At 35.1% G+C, this 20,836-nt stretch overlaps 2 protein-coding genes across 2 annotated transcripts in view; one reads left to right on the top strand and one right to left on the bottom strand.

The window, feature by feature from the left end:
• The first annotated feature begins 1,515 nt into the window (after window positions 1-1,515).
• Window positions 1,516-18,246, top strand: LOC117106807. The gene is made up of 16 exons (XM_033248268.1): window positions 1,516-1,766; window positions 4,199-4,458; window positions 4,784-4,983; window positions 6,285-6,409; window positions 7,679-7,850; window positions 8,479-8,584; window positions 8,985-9,146; window positions 9,675-9,715; window positions 9,893-10,008; window positions 11,622-11,904; window positions 12,874-13,000; window positions 13,441-13,593; window positions 15,819-15,859; window positions 16,273-16,397; window positions 16,800-17,073; window positions 17,438-18,246. The coding sequence occupies exons 1-16, from the start codon at window positions 1,653-1,655 to the stop codon at window positions 17,524-17,526; spliced, it is 2,388 nt and encodes a 795-aa protein (XP_033104159.1). The 5' UTR covers window positions 1,516-1,652; the 3' UTR covers window positions 17,527-18,246.
• A 699-nt stretch (window positions 18,247-18,945) lies between these two features.
• The window catches only part of LOC117106790 (bone morphogenetic protein 1-like), a 9,674-nt gene continuing 7,783 nt past the window's right edge, over window positions 18,946-20,836 (bottom strand). The window contains exons 5-6 of the mRNA XM_033248232.1: window positions 20,426-20,574; window positions 18,946-19,962 (exon numbers count right to left, since the gene is read on the bottom strand). Coding sequence (XP_033104123.1) covers window positions 19,514-19,962; window positions 20,426-20,574 — 598 coding nt within the window. The 3' untranslated portion in view covers window positions 18,946-19,513. The remainder of the gene's footprint in view (window positions 19,963-20,425; window positions 20,575-20,836) is intronic.

Below are 20,836 nucleotides of genomic sequence, written 5' to 3' on the forward strand. Positions count from 1 at the left end.
ACGGTAGGCTTAGCTTTCTAAAAAGTACAGTATGTCATGAGGTATAAGCATACACCAATATATTTTTCTTTGTAGTTCAGAAGCACCAGATCAACTCTAGAGGAGAAAGTGTGGAACGAATCTGGCATTGGACTGTGATAAATGATTTCTATATCAAACAATTTTGAAATTTATTACTAAGACCATACATAGGTCGTAATGTGGGTATTGACGCCATATAAATCTTTTCAACAGTTTACAAAATACTACTTTATGTTAAACGTGGCGTGATCATGATGGAAATAAAATAAAAATAAAATTGGATATAGGTATATGCCTAACGACAATGTTAGTGTAATATTTTTATAAGAACAAATTTTATAAGAACACTGATAAAATTGTTTGAAAAATAAGAACAAAATAAGAACAAATTGAGGTTGGTGTAAAGCGTCAAATGAGGTTTTTATTTTTTTAAATAAATCTGTACCTTATGTGCAGTAAGTGTGCAGACACAGAAAGGTGTGAAAAATAAGAACAAAATAATAATATTTTGAGCCTGAAATAGGCAAAAAATTAGAACATTAAGCCTGGGCGAAAATGTTACTGGTTCTTATAAAAACAAGGTAGTTTCGTTTTTTCATACCTTTATTAATCTTAAATTAAATTCTCGTTTTAAATTTGCACAATGGCTCCTTCTCCCCCCCCCCCCTCCACATCGTGTAAGCTCCACCATTTTCGTTATGTTGAAGGTAAAAGATGGGAAGGGGTAGTTGTGAGAACAGACATATAGAGTGGTATGTTGGCCGATCACAGTAGTAGGCCTACCTCCAACTAGATACAGGCAGTTATTGAAATAAAAGTTGAACATCCAGACAATAATGTGTCCTTCTACCACAAGTAATCTAGCAGAGTCCACTTCATCGCATCATGCCGTCGTGAAATTTTCATGAAGAAGTTTTTTCCACCCCAATTTACCCTTATGAAACTTAACCCCTGGACCTTACCGAGAGGGTCCCTTCTCCATGGCCCAGGCCAAAACCTCGCTTGTATCGTCCCCCTCTTTCGTCATCAAGGACTTCTCCTACGCTGCAGTCGGTAAATCCTGGGACCATCACTGACAACTCAATCGGCGCTAATGACTCTACTTGTCATACCATGTGTTTTTAATAATTCATATTATACTATTTCTTACAACACATTATCTTTATATCAACCCTGCCGTATAGCCGGATAGGCCGCCCACCCATGTAATGACTACCGTGTTCACGCTATGGATTGTACCATGCTCGTTTCTTTTGGGCGTATATTAATAACTTTGTAGTATAATATTATTGAGTAATAGGCCTTTGTGCAATATTTTTCCCCACAAGGTAGTTCATTAAATAAATCAGTTTTACGGTACTTAACTTGTTAAATTGTTAATTGGTAGGAAGATTTATGTTAACATAATTATATCATATCAAACGGAACTGTCTGAATAGGTTTGCTTGTTAGTGTCGACGTCACGTGATTTATCTATTTGCATGTCTCCAAAAACACTAGGGCAATAACTGTAATAACTCGCATTAGGCACAGCACTCATACGGTACATTCTGCATTACTTTATCTTTGGTTTATTTCACTGTTGTTCGGTAGTTACACTGCATTTCTACAGACCATTGCCTTGAAGAACAATGTTTCATTCCTCTTCTGTTGTCATTTACTTGATTGCTTGCTTGTGTTCGATCGGAGATACAAATCATTACCTTGGCGGCACCTTCAATTGGCGATCACTAAGTAATGGAAAGGTAAATTTACATTTATAATTGTTTTGTTAATTTTATAAACAATTATTAAGATATTTATGTTATAGATATTAATTTCCTTAGGAATAATAAAAGTGTATCTAGACTGAACGAGTGGAAGCGATATGTACATGTATGTATGTAATACGGTACCCGGTTGAATATTTCTAAAAGCGTCTCTCCACCAACTGAGGGAAAATAAGGGCAAATGATTTCCTCATTAAAATTTAAATGAACTGCAAAAGACAACGCAACAATAATTCACCATGTTATACAGGTGTCGATGTTGCCTTGCATGTAGATGTCGTTGTTTAGTTATTTAGATAGGCAGGGCCACCTAATACTAAATAATGGTTGCTCTACCTGACATAAATGCTCAGTACATTCCTAAATGCTTGCGAAAACAAATTCGCAAATAATAATAATTCGGGTGGGAATCAGTGGCGTATCTAGAAGTCTGTAAATGGGGGTGCTTATGGGAGGGGGAGCGAAGGTGAAGTGGGTGGGGGGAGGGGCTCGATGATCAGTTGAGTGGCGCTAACTCTCAAAATAAGGTGATTTTAGGTGATTTTTAACTACAGTACTTGCAAGTGATTTTGTTTAGGGGACGATAGGGTGAGGAGCGAGTAATTTTGGAGGGACATGCGCCCCCACCCCATCGCGCACCCCCTAAAGAAGCCGCTGATATTAACATACGTTTCTGTAAGATAAATATTTTTCTCACAATATGAAATAGGCTTACCAGGAGGAGTGCATTCCCTTAAAAGAATAGTATAAAAGGCCTACCAATGTATTGCGTATGACATGAGACTCCTAGGCCTAATGTATATTTTGTTTACATAAATATATGACTACAGTATGTTATATTTTGAGTCCGTAGTTTAAGTTTCTAGTGGAACATTTCGTAATCTTCTGCAGTGGGCGCAGTTCGACTGCGCCCACGTACAACTAATAACGCTATATAGGGCACGGGGCACATGATGGCTATAGAAACGTGAAATAAAGATGTTGGCATCGTGAATTCCATAGAGACGAAAGACAGCAGAACATTTGAGTATTGACAGAGCAAAAAAAAGTTATGAGTAGCCAAAACATATTCTTATCGTACACAGATCTCAGCCTAACATGACCGTTAAGTGAAGGTGGGGGTGGGGGTCTTATTTATACACATGCTGACTCAAGTAATCACGTTCAAAAACGATATCCAATTGTTTACTTGTCGTCGAAACACTATGGACTGTTTCCTACTAGATCATTGTAAATCTAAAATTGTATATGTCAGAAGTTGAAATAAAATATTATGACACCAAGCATAGACTCCTGTATATGAATAACACTATATTTTCAAAATATGGTCTGTCATTTGGCAAGGTGTAAGATAATAGATGGACGCAAAAAATCACAGAATGGTATTCAAGGGAAGGAAAAGGAAAAGAGGACGACCAAAGAGAAGGTGGATGGATGACCCAAAGGCAAACACTCGAAGATGAAAGTCTGTAGCCAAGGAGAGTAAGATAGAATAATTTAGAGGAGGGATACGTCCTGGAGTTGAACGACACATTCTAAATAAATACGTCACAACATACCGTAGTTAATGAAGTTTTAAGCAGTTGTGTTTTTAATAAAATTATTTTAAGATAATAATTACATTATATGTGAAATTGCGATCTGTGCATTATATATCGTTTTCTTTAATGAGTCACTAGACACTCTGTAGTTTTGTGATGAAATTATGTCTCTTTTGCCGGGGTTAACTTCTTATCCATGCAGAGCCAAAAGCCAATAGCACTTAGTCTTTTGGGACTAAGTGACTCACAATATCGTCTGCCAAACCATGCCCCCTGATATGTGGATGGTGTAACTAATATCATGTATTGTTGCTGTTATTTTATATTGTTTATTCGGATTATTCGGTACCTTAAACTTAGTTAGTTTCTCCCAGGCATCTTAAAGTTTGAGGAGTTGTCTGAGGAGTGATAACCAGAGCTTGAGAGTTTAGTTGAAATTTCGCGCCAGCAAAAACACCCCCCCCCCCACCAGGCTCCGACAGTGTAATCAAACAGATGCCCATCTTTAAGATATTGGGGTCAAGATAGGAAGATTTAACATTGCGCAAATCATCCTTCATTTAAATTTGACCTACAGTAATTTTGTCTTTTCTGAAGCATAAGAATCAAATTTATCAGCTTACTTAATGCCGTAATTATAATTAGGGAATGATTATTTTGAGATTTAAACAAAGGTGAAAGGAAGGAGTTAGGCCAGTATTTTCTGACGTCCATTATTTTTGGCGGAGCGATTGGCAATCAAGGACCTATGGCCCAAGGGAGACGGTATCTGTGGTCAGAGGCACAGCTTAAGGGTGTTTTCTTACCATATAATGAATATTAAACCTATTGTTGATCTTGTGTTTTTATTTTTAACTCACTTTAAAGGTTCAGGTTTCATGGACGATATCATGGGTACGAGATGTCGAGGAAAGTTTAAGACCAATATTTGATTGTCAAGGGCGACAAGAAATATTAGGTGAAGGCCTTCTAATATGTCTGAACTGTTCGAATCCAACTGCCTACCGTAAACCCCTGCGATTGAATTGTGTAAGCTACAGTATCGAGGATGGGTCTAGCACTGGCCATAATTCCTTCGTCTTTGATCCAAGAGATAAAAATACACTTTTGTCACAATTCACGTTATCGTAAGTTTACAGTTTTGTCTTCAGCCGAAGATTGTTTACATAATGTGTTTTTCAGACTTACAATTATTGTTTGATAATATAGTAAACTATAATATATTAGTGTGGTCTATACCCGGCTCCAAATATACTGTATATGGTCAAAAATGTTTATATGGCATATTCATGACAATTCATCAGCTAACTCTGATCAAACATTGTCTGTTCAATCTGGAAGACAAAAGTATAATGTATGCTTGACTTCTAAAATATTTCGGCCTATTTTGTAAAAAAAATGTCATTTATTATTTTAATAATTGCACTAAATGTATAACATTTTGGTTGGCAGATATCAACGAAGCAAAAACATCACTAGGTCAAGTAGTTACTGGAGGAAGATTACCAACTATGGAGGAGGATCAATGTATAAATTATGGAGAATGATGATAGAAGTTGATACGAGTATCAACAATGCGTCTCCCATAGCAACGTTCCCACCTATATATGTCGTGCAACATAGTTGTGGGAATGTGACAATCAAATTAACAGGTAAATGTTAATTAGTGTAGTAAGATGAAGTCATATGAACGCAATGAATCTGCATACACATGTTAAAATCAGTGGCCTATCACTAGAAAGAAAGTTCGCACGTCCCCAATAATAATAATAATAATGATGATGATGATGATGATGATGATGATGATGATGGTGATGATGGTGATGGTGATGGTGATGGTGATGATGGTGATGATGGTGATGGTGATGATGATGATGATGATGATGATGATGATGATGATGATGATGATGATGATGATGATGATAATAGTGTAGTTTTATATAGCGCATATATCCATCCAATGTAAGATGCTCAGGGCGCTTGAAATGTGGACTAGGAACTCGATCACTGACTTCCTTCGCCCCTAAGGGTCCCTTCGTGTCTGTGCTACCCGGTAACCCGGTACCAGCAACTCTCGTCGTCTACCACAGGGGCTGTCTGTTACAGTACACCGGGGTAAGCCATTGTATACACTGGGCCTACGGTTTATAGTCCTTCCTCCGAGAAGACTTGTTCTACCACCAGAACCATAGGCGAGCGTGCCGTTCGAACCAGTGCAGATATTATGGCTATAGCTTGCGGCGCCCCTGCTAACCGCTCGGCCATTCGACCCCAACCACCTTTTAAAAGATGGTTCCCCAGTTGGCCCCCCCTCCTGTACTGAAGGTTTTCGAAGCAAAACGTTACGTTTATGTATTATCGAGTCATCTCACTTCACATTTTAAGCCGCTAACACCCCACCACATTTTAATACAGTAATTTTTGATAACACAATTACATGTTTTGAACCTGTTTCACTGTCCGATCACATACACAAACCGTATAAATAATAATAATTAAGAAAAAAACAAACAATAGAAACTACACCCTGTTGTATGTCCAATAGTAGTCAAGCGCAATAATAATGATGAATAATATTAATTATCATTATAATAATTAAAGCATTTAGAGTTAGAGTCAATTCAAATTGCAAATTAGCAGAGAAGAAACATTGTGTTTATTTCATTAATTTTATATACGAAGAAGTGTGTTATTTTCTGTTCATTTCATTTTTGATGCTGTATTTCCTGTATTTGGAGAGGGGCGACAGGGACATATTTTACAGTTCCTTGACTTTTTTTATGAATCAGTAACTTTGATTTCAATGTTTGTTTATAAATGGTCTAAACAATGTGGAATAAATGAGATGAAAAAAAAGTTTGGTTTTATTACTATATCCTGCCAAACAGACAATCATAATATCATTATAAAGTGCAAGCTCGAAGTAGATAATCTATTAATTGTGTATCTGCAGTTTTCGATCCTGATGGTGATGAAGTGCGATGTCGTTGGGCTACTGGTCCGAGTGAATGCCCTCCTGGAATTATGAACGTTGTTCCCGTCTGTGGGCCTATATCACCGCATGCAGTGATGAACGAAGTATGTAAGAGCCTATTTTTTTTTTTTATCGTATCACTATTTTTTTTTTATTGTAACACTCTACAACTACAATATATTCAAATTTTAGTGATAAAATTCACACTTTTTCTTGATCCTTTAAAAATGGGTATCGGTATGTGTGTTATTTTGTATAAATTAATTGTGGGATTTATTATTTTTTCAGCATACTTTAATAAAAGATTACTCTTTGTCATGGGATTAGTTTTTCTTTTACATATTTTCACATAGAATTTAAATCTATCCGTAACCCTCAATTCTCATCCTGATTTTTAAGTCATTACTCTATTAATTCTGCTATATCTGTCATGACACTGGAATCTGGAACAATATACAATTTTTCTTGTTTTAATTACATCTATTTTGATTTAATCATAAATGTATTGTATTTGAATTGCAAATTATTGTTACAATTTAGCTTCATTTATATTGTAACACGTTCTTAGGTCAACTGAAATAAAACTATGACAAATCTATGTCCTCATTGTGTGGCTAATGTGCAAAAACCCCTGGAGAGGGGACAATTTCACGTTTTTGGTTAGTGTCCATTGAGGTACCCTATTCAAGGGACACCCATAAGAGGACACTCTTTTTGGCCCGAAGGTGTTACGATGGTGCTGCATCATCAATGTAAATATACATTTATGTTATGAGATCCATTTGGAATAATTTTTCTAGCAAATTTGTCTTGTATTACATGTCCTATTTAACAGACGTACTATTGGAAAACAACATGAAATAAGGATAGGTCTACTTTGGCGGGAGCTCTGTCAATTAGCAGTGTCTCTCTAGACCTATTTATCTCTATTGTTTTCCCGAATCTTAATTGCTCGTCCAAACTATCCATCTTGATTTCAACATTATCATATCTAACGTACAATTAGTACACGTTTACAGTAGGCCCCTACCTTGCTTGTATAGTAGGGAGCTTTGTGCGACGACGCGACGATAGAACGGAATCACTCATGCGTGACCGTCCTACCTGGCGTCCTACGTTCTCTGCATACGTAGATTTGGCCAAATTGCGTTCCAGAATCTACTCGACGAGGTGGCCTTAACGTTCTCGCATGCGCAGATGACTTCTTAGTGACGTCATTACGTTCTACGTCCTACCGTCGTCGTGCAATCGAAATCTCCCTAATATTGTGTGTAGGCCTATGACAAAATGATAGATGCGTTAAAGCGCAAATATGAATACATAGTGTGTGCTCACATACAAAAACTTTTTTAACATTGTGTTAATTTTTTTAGGAAAGGTGTGAGTATACTTTTCCTGTCTCTGCTCTTGATTACAGTCACCCAGATTACGGCAATCGTTTAACAAGCTATTGGTTTGCTGTGCCGATCACTGTCGAAGATTACCGAGACGGTCAAAGACTGAGTAAAGTACCGGTGCAATATTTAATCAGAGTTGATAAACGAGGTAATTTAAACTTCCCGAATAACAGTGCAATGTTTCCTGTTCAAATTGTATTGTCTAAGAAGCAAGATAGGCATAGTTTCCAAAAGACAACAACGTTTTGAGCATTCATACTGTAAGGCCTAAAAATGAATGAGCTGAAGTGCTTGAAAATATGTATTAACTTTCTACAGTACCACAGGTCACCAGCAATATACATCATTAAGATGGGGTGGTTAATATATGCTGCTAAGGTCAATAGATGGTGAGTGATACATCTGAAGCAGAAGATATGACCTTGAATCATTGTTAAGCAAAGTTACAGCATCTTATTTCACATTAAATTAACTTTGTATTTAAAAGTTCTTATAGCCACGTCAAATATCAACGTAATTTCAAATAGCAACGTGCAGTAATTTCAACGTCAGAACGTCAGATTCAGTGTACTTGCAACAAACAGCAAATGCAAATTCCTGTGAGCATTTCTGTCTAATTACTGTGGAAATTATTTAAAGTAGGCACGTCGTGATAATGGACGGTGCAAATGGAATGTTTCTGTTAATTTCCTCTATACCGTAGTGAATGATCATAATATAACTGCCAACATTGTAATAGGTTAGATAATAAGGCTAATTTTTGTCTATGTCTATAGCACAAAATATATGCAAGAAGCCAAAACTGCACATCGGTCAGGATTGCCTGTATCTACTCGTGGGCGAGACGTGGATGCTTACATTAAAAGCGGATAGCTCATCAGGGTATGTTTACCATACGTTTTCAAGCGTAATTCGATAATACGCGCTAAACACAAGTAGCGGTCCAATAACGCTTAACTTACTGGTACTGTGTCAAAGAAACAATATTAGGCCTACATGAAAATAAATACTGAAAATGCTAAATCAAATGCAGAAAGCAAGTTATCAACTTTGAATTACTCATCTAAACTATATTCACTTCTAATTTAATTACTATTTTATATTACTAAAAATTTGCAAATAATTTATAAAGGATTGTTGTGAGAAATGCTGATAAAAATATTTATATCTATAACTAAAATTAAATTGAAATATCTACGCATGGGTGAGATCGAAGTCTTTATATCTACAATATTGATAATTTGGTAGCGAATAAAGCATAATAATATATTCTGATCATTAGGATAAAAGACATCGTAGTTTATCCGGGAACTTCAAGAATCAGAATTTTCGAATTTAATGACGCTTCTACTACAAAATACGGGTTTAGAAAGATCTCGTGGACACCAACTGTAGAAGATTCGGGACAACACTTTATTTATATTTATGCTATCGATAACGATGGGTAAGTTTATATTTATACTATAGATAGGCCTACTATATGCTATCGATAACGATTTTGTTTTATGCTATTGCGCGGTACCTTTCCTTTTCCTTACAAAATAATTTAGAGCATGTAAAAACAAAAATTGTTTTTTCTAAAAGTATATACTCTGTAATTTTTTTATCCAGTGGGTCTTGTTTTTAAAACAATTAATAGTTTTCTAAGTTATATATGTAATGCATTAAGTCGTTATGCAGGACTTTGCCATAAACTCGATGCTGTGATATTATATCCATATTTAATTCAAACTAGATTTACGTATATTATATGATTTGAGAATAAGTACTATAATATCATGGATATTACTGAAACGTTCATATTTCATAGATACTATGCCTGATGGAAAAACACAGTGTTTTTCGTTTCAAGTACTTACCTTAAAAGCTTAGGACATTACTATCACACTTTAGGCATAATGCCCAACATAATGTTCTACTGTAATATCTTTATTGATAACACTGGGGATTTGTTTGAATGCTTAACTTGCAGATATCGCAGTGATTATAAAACAGTTGTGATAAATGTAATACGTAAGTTTATTATATAATAATTTTTTTTTTATATAATAATGTTTTGTTCGGTTGTACAGTATATTTTAAAAAATTAAATTTATTAATTGCTTAACATTATATATTTTACACCACGGTGTCATTGTAACAAACTGAAGGCCTGAAAAAATAATGAAAACAATATAATTTTAACTTTAGGAAAATGGGCTGAAGCAAAAATTCAGGAAACACCCGAAATCACGAGTCATTATCCAACGTCAACCAGTGTGTATGATATTCATAAACGCGTTTGGAACATTACATTTGATCAGAAGGTAAGTTAGGCCTACGATGTGCATAACATGTATAGCCTTATAATATTAAACGAAACTACAGAAGGCGTATTAAACGCCAAAGCATCGAGCTAGCATACATAATATTAAAATAATTATAATAATAATAATGATAATGATAATAATAATGATAATAATAATAATAATAATAATAATAATAATAATAATAATGATAATGATAATAATAATAATGATAATAATAAAATAATAATAATAATAATAATAATAAGAATATAATAATAATAATAGGCCTAATAATAATAAGTCATTAAATAAATAAGATTTAATTAATATTATATTAGCACAGGCGCCTCACGCCTATCTGCACAGGTGGAGTAATGTGGTTTAGGCTAGAGGTCATGGCTTTCGGTTAGAGAGTGTATCCTAGCTACGAGACGCTCTCTGACAATTAATATGGCGCCAGTTCAGACAAGAGGTGAGTCTCTCTGAACTTTTGGTTAAATTTATCCTACTCCACCCCTTTTACTCCTCCTACTTAATTATTGATCAGTATGTAGTTATAGGGGTGTTTTGTTTTCCCCCATATTGGGCCCAGTTTGGGGCAAATTGTTATTGATTACTTGTCGTGAAATAGAAACCCACTACTGCGTTCCTTCCTGGCCCCAACCGAGTTCAACAAGCCGAAGTCTAATATAATAATAATAATAATGATAATGATAATAATAATAATAATAATAATAATAATAATAATAATAATAATAATAATAATAATAATAATAATAATAATACATTTTTAGGATAGGGATAATCTACGTGGTGTATCACATACAGGCCTATTAGTATTTCGTCATGCAAACCTTAATAAAATAATACAATAATACAATTTTTTTTAAAGGCAGAATTTTCATTTTAGTTACATAGAAAGTGCTTCCCTTTAAGTTTAAAGGATTTTCCAGAGTGTTACGAAGCTACTCTGAGTTAGGATGTTTATAATGATATACACATATGATTACAATCTCTAATTTTAGTCCTGTCATATTTATTTAAGTTGTTTCTTCTGGGGATATGTCTTATCTGTTCAAATTCCGACTGTGGGGGTGTATTAGGTTGATCTTTGCTCCAACTGAGTGCTGTAAAAGCTGAAATGTTGAAAGTATGTTTTCTTTCATCATACTTGCACAAGCTAACCATATTTCACATTGCTATTACAATTTAAAAATATAATCAAGTAAAAATATTACAAAGCTTCTTTGCATGTGCTTGCATCAACAACATTTAGAATAAAGTAGGCCTATCGTATGTGTAAACAAAAACAATAAATTAAAATTTACATTAATATTTTATCTGAGAGCGGTTGGCGATTTCCATTCGGAACCTCAACCTTGAGCCTTGAGGTCGGTGGTTCGAAACCTCACAGTTCATTTTGCTTGTGTCTCTTAATAACACTATCAACCTAGGGTTGTTTCCACCCTGGAATATAAGTGGGTACCTGGTAGGTTCGGAAGTCAGTGTGCTAATTACTAACGCAATATTATGAAATTCTCTCTAGAGAGCTTGGTAATAACAAATTTTCAAAGGCCTAACCTAATAATTTTAAAAGCATTGCTTATCATTATACTTTACAACGTATACAGATACAACGTCCAACACTGTCACGATACGTTCGGGTTCTTACCGATCCAGAAAATAAAGAGATTTTTCAAGTGGATCTGTCGGATGAAAATGCAGCGGTAGTACACATCAATGACCGTAAAACATATCATTTTAATGGACCAACACTTGAAAGTGGAAATATGTATCGTATAGTTATTGAAAACGGTGCAACAGAATCGGAATCCTGTGATGCGTGTACTCACCGTTGCGCAAAATTTCCTTCGAAGGGTGTAACTTATCAACTTCTTACTGGAGAAAAAATAGGTATTCTTGTTTTTTTGACTTTATAGGAATGTATATATTTTTATTACAATGATTTTGTAATTAAATGTGTTAGACTATCCTTGTTATTCACTCCCGGAAGGACACCACTGGAAATAAGTCGTCGGATTCGTGAGTCCCCCCCCCCCTCCACCCCCTTGTTTTTTCCTCTACTAATTTACATGTCTTCATGTATTTTGATATGAGTGATTTTAAATTCTTTAAGTTTGTATTTGTCAACATTGGTAACTAAACCCCTCTCGGCTGCTAAAGGCCCTAGTACTCAAGAATCACACCAATGCGCAATTTAGCATAATATCTCTGCCAGTTATGTGTCATTCTGCTATCGTAATGATACAAGATTATGAAGTTTAATATTGAATATTGCTACGTTCTGTGAAAGGCCTCAAGTCCTTTAATTGTAAGTAAACACCAACTTTTTAAATAAGAAACAATATTGTGAACTAACAATTTCGTTTAGGCAGCGTGGCACCAGACAGAAGGAGTTGTATCTACTGCATATTAAGACAATTTGCATTAAATTCTGCCGTGTGTTGCTTTTGTTTTGACAAATCGCCTCGTTCAGTGTTGTAAATTGTGTTAGTGTAAAATAGGAAATCAAAAATTCGTTTTATGATAAAGGCCTAAAAGGATGGAACGAACATATATTTCTTCCAGATAATAATGTGCAGGTACTTGTGCGGTAAATCATAACAAACACTTTCTCCTACTCAAATTAGTACCGGTATAGGATTGATATAATATCAATGCCCATAAACTGATTCTCGTCAAATACAGGTTCGCTGTATGACAGAAAACGCAGAATTCTTAAAATCAATGACGTACGGTAACGGTATTAGGTATGATTTTCGTAGGACTGCAAAACCACTCAATTAGTGATGATAATAATAATAAAAATAAAAATTATAAAAATTTAATGTATAATAATATTTAATGTTTCCTTATTTGCAGTAAACACAACGGATGCACCATCAATATGCGAACTGGTTCAACCGGAGATCGATATTGGTCGAAACTGTACTTATTTACAAGTTGAGAAAATATGGAAACGAACAATCACTGCTGTGAACACTCATGAGTATTTAATATTTAGAACCAATCATTCAATCAAACCATCAATTGATCAGTCTGTCATTCAATCTACCAGCCAATCAATCAATATATCAATCAATGAATAATCGGTATATTTCATCTGCAACCAACCGACCGACAGACCGGCCGACGGCCGACCTATTATTCAGGTCAATTAACTGAATTATCGATCAATTGATCCATCGATCAATCGATCAACAAATCAATTGATCAATCAATCATTGAATCGATCAATCAACCAACCACCAATTCAATCTACTCACCAATCAACCAATCCGTTACCGAACAAGCTATGTCACCGTCTCGAGCGCTTTGAGACTTTAGGTACATAGCGTTATATAAATTTACATTACAAATAACATTTGATTCCATTCAATTCAATTTAAAAAAAATAAATAACAAATACTTGTGTTCCCTTTCTTTTAGATTCCTGTCACTTGTCATTGAGGGCATTAATGGGATGATAATCAAGGATGGATATTTAGATGGCGATTTTTATGTCAGAGAATTGTCATGGAGACCAAGTGCTAAAGACAAAGGACGGCATCAAGTACACGTTGTAGCACTGGGAACCCAAAGGTACGTAACACTTTTGCTAAGTGACCGTGAAAAAAAAAATGGTTACTCGTCTTGTGTGTATTCTTCTCATGTATACATGTATACTCTCGTAAAACATACACTTTCTATTTTAAGCTTAACTTCTTTTCAGATTTCTTCCAAGAGCATCTAGCCGTCAACTGATTCCAAAATATCTCAAATGGAAGACGCCCCTAAAAAAAAACATGATGAAGGGGGACAGGGGACACGTCCCAAATATTTTAAAGGGGGTGGGGGTTGGTGCCCTCACTTTTCGTCCGCAATTTAATAATTTTAAATTAAAAGTCAAAAAGATGCCTGAAAATTTTTGAAATGAACTGCATAAATGACCCAGGTTTTAATGAAAGGGTACGGTACTGTACTGTACAAACGTACTCTATCTCTGCCCACAAACATCTGATAATACACGACTCGAGTGCGCATGCCTTTATTATAATTTGAGAAGTATGAGAAAAAGCGTGTAATAATAATAATAATAATAATAGTTTTCGGCACATGAAGTAGGCCTAGGTGAAGTAAATTAAAAATACATCAAAGACAATTGAGTTTTATTTTCATTGCAACATCACAGGGATTAATTAGATCGATGATGATGAATTTTACTATAAGAGTGTCATTTCCGGCAATCTACTATTTTCCCAAAATGTTCCCTCCTCAGATTATGGTGTGGACTAGGCTTTGAAGCAGATGGGCCAAAACTATAAAATACTTAAAGACAATGTTTTTAAGTTTTATAATATATCACACATTAATTAGATATCTATGGTTGCCGAAAATCGCTGGTTAAACATCATGAGAAATTTGTTGGTGTTTCTTTTTGACTATTATAATGGTGATGTGACGACGATGAATTTTACTATAATAAAAGTGTCATTTCCGGTAATCTAGAGCTACTATTTCCTATAATTTTCTCACCTCAGGCCCAACTATGATGGGCCTGAGGTAGGTGTGGATCCGCTACTGGTATTTATGGGGTGCACGGGGTGGCGAACGCCCCTCCAAAAATTACTCTCGCCCCACCTCCCCCAGTCGCCCACCAAAAAGTCACTATCAAGTAGTTAATAATCACCTTATTTTGCGAATTAGCGCCCCTCAACAGATCATGGAGCCTCCCCCACGTTGCCTTCGCTCCCCACATCTGCACCCCCATTACAAGACTTCTAAACACGCCACTGGTGGTATAGCGTCCTATCTTTTCGGAGCAGACGTTTAAGCTGTCGGTTCTTCTCTGTACAACATGAAACAATAACTTATAAAAAATAGAGTTTTCTCTCGGTTACTGTGTACTGCCATTAGGGGTGGTGATTTACTGCGTGTACCACAGGATCTCAAGCTCTCGTAAAATTGTTAGGCCCTATTTAACAAAAAGTACTAGGACCAATTATGTTAATTTACTTCACTTTGGAACATTATTGGCTTAAATTACCATTCCTGCAGACTCCTTTGTTGGATGACTTTTATACAAGGAAAGTGATACGATCACGTCATAATTCAAATGCAAGTCACTGCAACGAATTAACCAATCAGAGAAATTGCTACTTATAATATGAAAAAACCATAACTGTTCCATACCATAGCTTAAAAATCCAGAACAACTGCAAATTGATTTAATCTGAAGGCCGCAGTAAAGCAGGCGAGATCAGCAGACAAAATTAACTTTAAAGCCATTTATTAACAAAATCCATGGGATTTAGCTGATCACAATGTTTTCGTACCACGTCATTGACAATACGCGACTGTTTCGTTCAACAGTCTGTATGCTTTGGATAAGTTATATCCGAAAATCTAAAAAAAAATTATCTTAGTCTATCTTTTAATATCGCATAGTATAGGCTACACTCTCAATGATATTAGACATAAATATCAAGCCAGTATTTTTGTTTTCTAAGCAGGACGAGTATGTTTCAAAAATTGTCTTACTTAAAGGGATACATTACCTTCAACACCTTCANNNNATAGCTGTCTCTTATACACATCTAGATGTGTATAAGAGACAGAATACATCCCTTCTGTCGCATATCTTTTTTTTTTCTCATGTTCTTCCTCTATGAACCAGACTTTACCTTTCCACAATTACCAAGTCTATGAAAACAACATTGTGAGTTTTTTCTAGTTTTAAAAATTTCTAAAAATAGGCCTATTATTGTGGATGGTTTGGTTCGAACACAAGATTTTTGATAATGATTGTTTCCCATTTGCATTTATAGGATGTCGAGCATCACTGAAGTAATGGAGCTGATTGTAGTTGGTAAGAAAGACATCAAGATTTAATAAACAATACATAATTATTAATAAATACTGGCCTTATGAGGTCAGCTTTACCCACCAGAGCCAGAACCAGAACCGGTACCGGTTTCACCGGGTGCCGTAGGATCGAGTTTGTTGAGTAGTCGAGTGGTCGAGTGGCGGAGGCGGCGCTCCTACTTGTGCGAGTGCGGGTCTGAATCTCATTCCTCCCTCAATTTTTCAGTTGCTGTCTTCTCGGATAATACTGGACTTATCCGACCCATAATAACAATAACGACAACAGTGGGAATGGTTAACAATGAATATGGCGATGATGATGACGATGCTGAATTGATTTCTAGGTTACTTTTATTAGCAATATGAATTTATAGGCATTGATCTATTATGGCCTAATTATTCATTCCTAACGTTCAGATCAGGCACCCAAAGACCAAGACAACATTAGCGGTCCATCAGTTGTCACCAGTGAAAGTGAACCGTATGCAAATGAAGTTTTGGCATCACCAATCACTAACATTACCATTACATTCGATATGAAAGTAAGTTTCGAGCCTCTATACATTGGGGCATCTGCATGGTTAATTTATATTTTAAAACTTATAGAATCACCCAAATGCATTTTGCCTCCGAAATTTAAAATTGGACCACATAGGATGATTGACAGTTTGAACCACAGCAGTGATGTTACCAAGATTTTCTTAACACGGATCACTATTGCCCATCAATGGTCCACTAAAGACACAGTGTGACGACGTCTCAAGGGAACCATCTCTTGGGGAAAAGTGACATCACAGTCAACACTTTTTTTTACTAACCCTGTTTTGTATGTAGGGTATAATACTTTGTACATTTCCCTGACACTGATGATTTTAAACCAATATTGCAAATGCCCAGTTTAACCAATAGGGCTTATAAAAAAGTCTTCATTTTCATTTTTGTAGATCAGTAAACCAGCAAACCCAGTTTTTATTCGCATTCAGCATCAATCCAATCCAAGTGTTGCTTTTAAGGTAGATGCTTCTGGAGATAGTGTTACAATTGATGATGTCACAAGGAGAAAAATGATAGTTCCTCTGCCGGATGCTACTACACACGGCACGTTCAGAGTGAGGCTGGATCCTGGGGTAGCTCTGTTCTTATTTTGTGATGCCTGCAACAGTACACCTACATGCAATGTATACCAGTCATTAGCCGCTCAATGGGAATTCCACGTTGGTGAGTTTATAAAAATTATATCTGGTATGATTAATAATAAGTTTATACGTCATCATCTCCCTCATTATCAACATCAATCACATTATCATCATTAGCGCTGTTAACATAAATGGGATTTTATTCGGTTGGAGGTCTAAAAGTGTGTTAGTTGAGAAGGGAGAATAAACTTGGAATTCTTATTCAGTGATATTAAAATAATAGATAATTAAAATTAACGATCGTAGAAACAAACGTAACACATTGATATAGATAACATACAAAGAAAATAGGCCTATATCGATAATAATAACTATCGGTTTCAATAAAATGCTATTCATTTATAAATATCTGTCATATAAAATATTTGCCTTATATTTTTTTTTAGAAAAGTGTGACTGTAATTCGATTCTCCAACGCCTCTCACAAGTTGAAGAGCGCCTCGTACGACTGGAGTCGACTTTTTCAACACAGTAACCTAATTTCATCATTTGTATTTGTTAACAAATTGTGTCAGTAGCTTTCACAATGAAAATTATACAGGAATAAGAGTGATAGCCTGTTTGTCTTCCTTGTTTCTAGACTGCCACTAATATTACACAAGATTTAGTGGCAATAATATGCCTTAGGCCTCCAGTTATACTGTGTGATGATACTGACGACAACGTACAGTACGCTTACGTAATGTAACTACTGTACCACGTCTATGTAAATGGGGTAGCTACGTACCCCATCGATGGTGTATCTACAATGCCTGTAGCGAATGTAGTAACCATACTCATGTACTTGACGTGGCATTACGCATAATTATGTAGATGATGTAACGACCACACCCATGTAAACGATGCAACTCCTTCTCATAAAAGTAGCACCACATTAAGCTGGCCCAATAATAGGTCTATGTAACTGTAAATTCTATATATGCAGAAAAGTGAAATCCCCCATTTGTACTGTAGTAGACATAGGCCTATTCTTTACTGCCCCTACTCTTATGCTTTTATATTACATGGTTTTACTTGAAGGCGATGGAGGGAATTCTTCAATAGTAATAATAAGAATAATGGAATTAAGAAGTGCAACACCAATGTGCTTCTCCTCAACCAATAAAACGAATTATGATGTTTCAAATAAATTTATTGTAAGACACTATCCGTATTTAGATCTCATTACAGAATAAAGCTGGGGAGTCAACATCAAGAACCGAATTTTAGAAGTTTACCTTACCTTACCCTATAGGCCTACTTAATAAAGAGTGAAACGTTTAATTTAGATGAAAATGAAATAGGCCTATAATAATAATAATAATAATAATAATAATAATAATAATAATAATAATAGATGGATTTATATAGCGCAAATAAACGAGGTCTCTATGCGCTCTATAAAGAATAATAAACAGAAAAGTACGGTAGTAAAGTATGGAACATAAAATTTAGAAATACTGTAATAGGAATCACAAGCGCTATTAGCGGAATCAACCAAACTAAACCATGTGCGACTTTTATAGGCTGTTCTAAAGACATTCAGCGCTACCAAATTGTGTTATATTTTAATGACAATTAAATTTATCTTAGTTTCAAACAAGAATCAAACCAAATAACTAACCGTAGGTATTACACTATAACCGTGAGTGCAACCTTTATTTTCAAGCCGATGCAAATCTTTAAATGATTAATAATTAGCAATTGTGGCATATCGAAGAATCGAAGACGAGTGCATGCTGGTATCATTGCATTAAATTTATTTATAAAATTCTTTTTCAGTGTAGTAGTAGTAAACATTTGGTACAAAACAAAAAATATTTAGACAAATTCATGTTTTCATATGTATGGGAAAAGAAATTACGTTAGAGATGAAGCAACGAGAATGATAATAATTACAAAGCTGATCAGACAATTCTAGAAATGTCATTGTAATTATGACATATCTAATCAACTTTTAATGTTTTCTATAATATCGAATAACAATTACACTACACTGAACTCGCATATTAGCAATTTTAGAAACCATAGCCGTCTCCACCCTTTTTAACTTTCTATGAACATTATGCAATTCATCGTAGACCGTGATTCTATTTACCCTAACGATCGAAATAATATAGCGCTAGCTAAGTTTCTATAGTGTTCGAAAATAAGTTAAAATGAACATTCTTGAAAAGTTCCACTTAAATAGCAATTTCAAATAAACTATGACTTCAAAAGAACTTTAAAGAAAACAAATGATATGATATGCAGCAGATCTTCTTCTAAATTAACAAAAATCTTTTAAAACACGGGATTAAGATTATTACACAACATGTTATTAGTAACGTCATCACATTGTTTGGAAGCGAAAATAAGTTATAAAAATCGAAAAATTAATATAACGAGTTGAGAACCTATTCGTAGATTGAAATCAGCATACACGGTGTATTACTTCAATTTCATATTGCCTTTCCTGATCGACACGTTAATAATATAGATAATTAGCCGACCGTTTCATCCACAACAGATAAAGGAACTGACTCGAAACTGAAAGACTGTTCGTCATCCGCCGGAAAAAGTTCATCATAATATTCCTTGTCGTAAACCTGTACCAAAAAACCCTCCATCTGAGACACGTTATCTGAAGTGAAAATCATCCAGGCTTCGGATCCAGTCGTCGTGTAAACAGGAGGAGACGGTAAATCGTGCCCACTGTATCGTGTAATAAATGCATTTGTCATGTTTTCATCAGGACCTAACCCGTCACCCAGAGAAAATTTATCGTAATTTTCCTCTGTGTTAAACTCAAGGATTACAAAGGTTAATTGACGGCCTCGACTGATGGAAAACCTCCATTTACAATCAAGGGAAGGATCGTACTTATCAGGGAAGTTCGGTGACGCCATTGTGACGCTGCTTCCTTCTTTTACCTGCAGTTGACCACCGCAATCTGAAAATAAACCAAAGCGAAGTCAACAAGTAAATTAATTGTTTGAATAAGGTTTACCTTAATTTTCCTTGCAATATATTCCGTTACTATTACACTACACGACACATCACATCAAATCTTTTCACTGTTCTGAAATTTCACACAAGAACATTCACATCTGCTGCCTCTTGTCTTTGGAAACGTTCATCTACCTCTATTATTCAAAAACTCATCTCAAACAGCTTGCTATAATTACATACCGTACTCTGTGCATTTGATCATTCTTCTTTTGAATTGGCGCATTACAAGATTTTATCATATCATATCATAATACTATTACAGTATTAATATTATAAAATAATCTAATAATAGGTCTAAAATGATTATTATTAATTTGTTGATATAGGTTTACAAATTGCTGATGAGTATGAATAAACTGGGTAAAACTTAAAACAACCCGCAAAAGACACTGTCGTGTTCTTACCGGAGAAGTATTTTTCCTTAAGATGAATTTCAAAGCCTTTGCGATTGATGGCAACATTTGTTTCAAACTTGACCCATATCTGGTTGCTTTTGGATACAATATTGTTTGGTGGTTTACTTCCACTAAATGATCGAAGCAGATTTGGCATCCTGAGAAATGTACAGAAAGCAGAATCGAATGTGATTAATTATAATGAATAATATTAACAGGTGAGATTTAATGTAAAAGTAGAATAAATACGTAAGTGATTCAAAGCAATCATAAAATTAACCCTAAACTAAGACTCCTCAAAAACAATAATCGTATAAGTGTGATAATTCCAATTACCCCGAACCACCATAAGGCATCCGTTGATGATATACCAGAGTTTGAGAGAGAAACAAGGAGAAACATATATATATATATATATAT

This window comes from Anneissia japonica, unplaced genomic scaffold (assembly GCF_011630105.1).
Source record: "Anneissia japonica isolate Jap-2015-1 unplaced genomic scaffold, ASM1163010v1 scaffold2471_len1564793_cov202, whole genome shotgun sequence".
In the NCBI taxonomy this organism is placed as follows: domain Eukaryota; kingdom Metazoa; phylum Echinodermata; class Crinoidea; order Comatulida; family Comatulidae; genus Anneissia; species Anneissia japonica.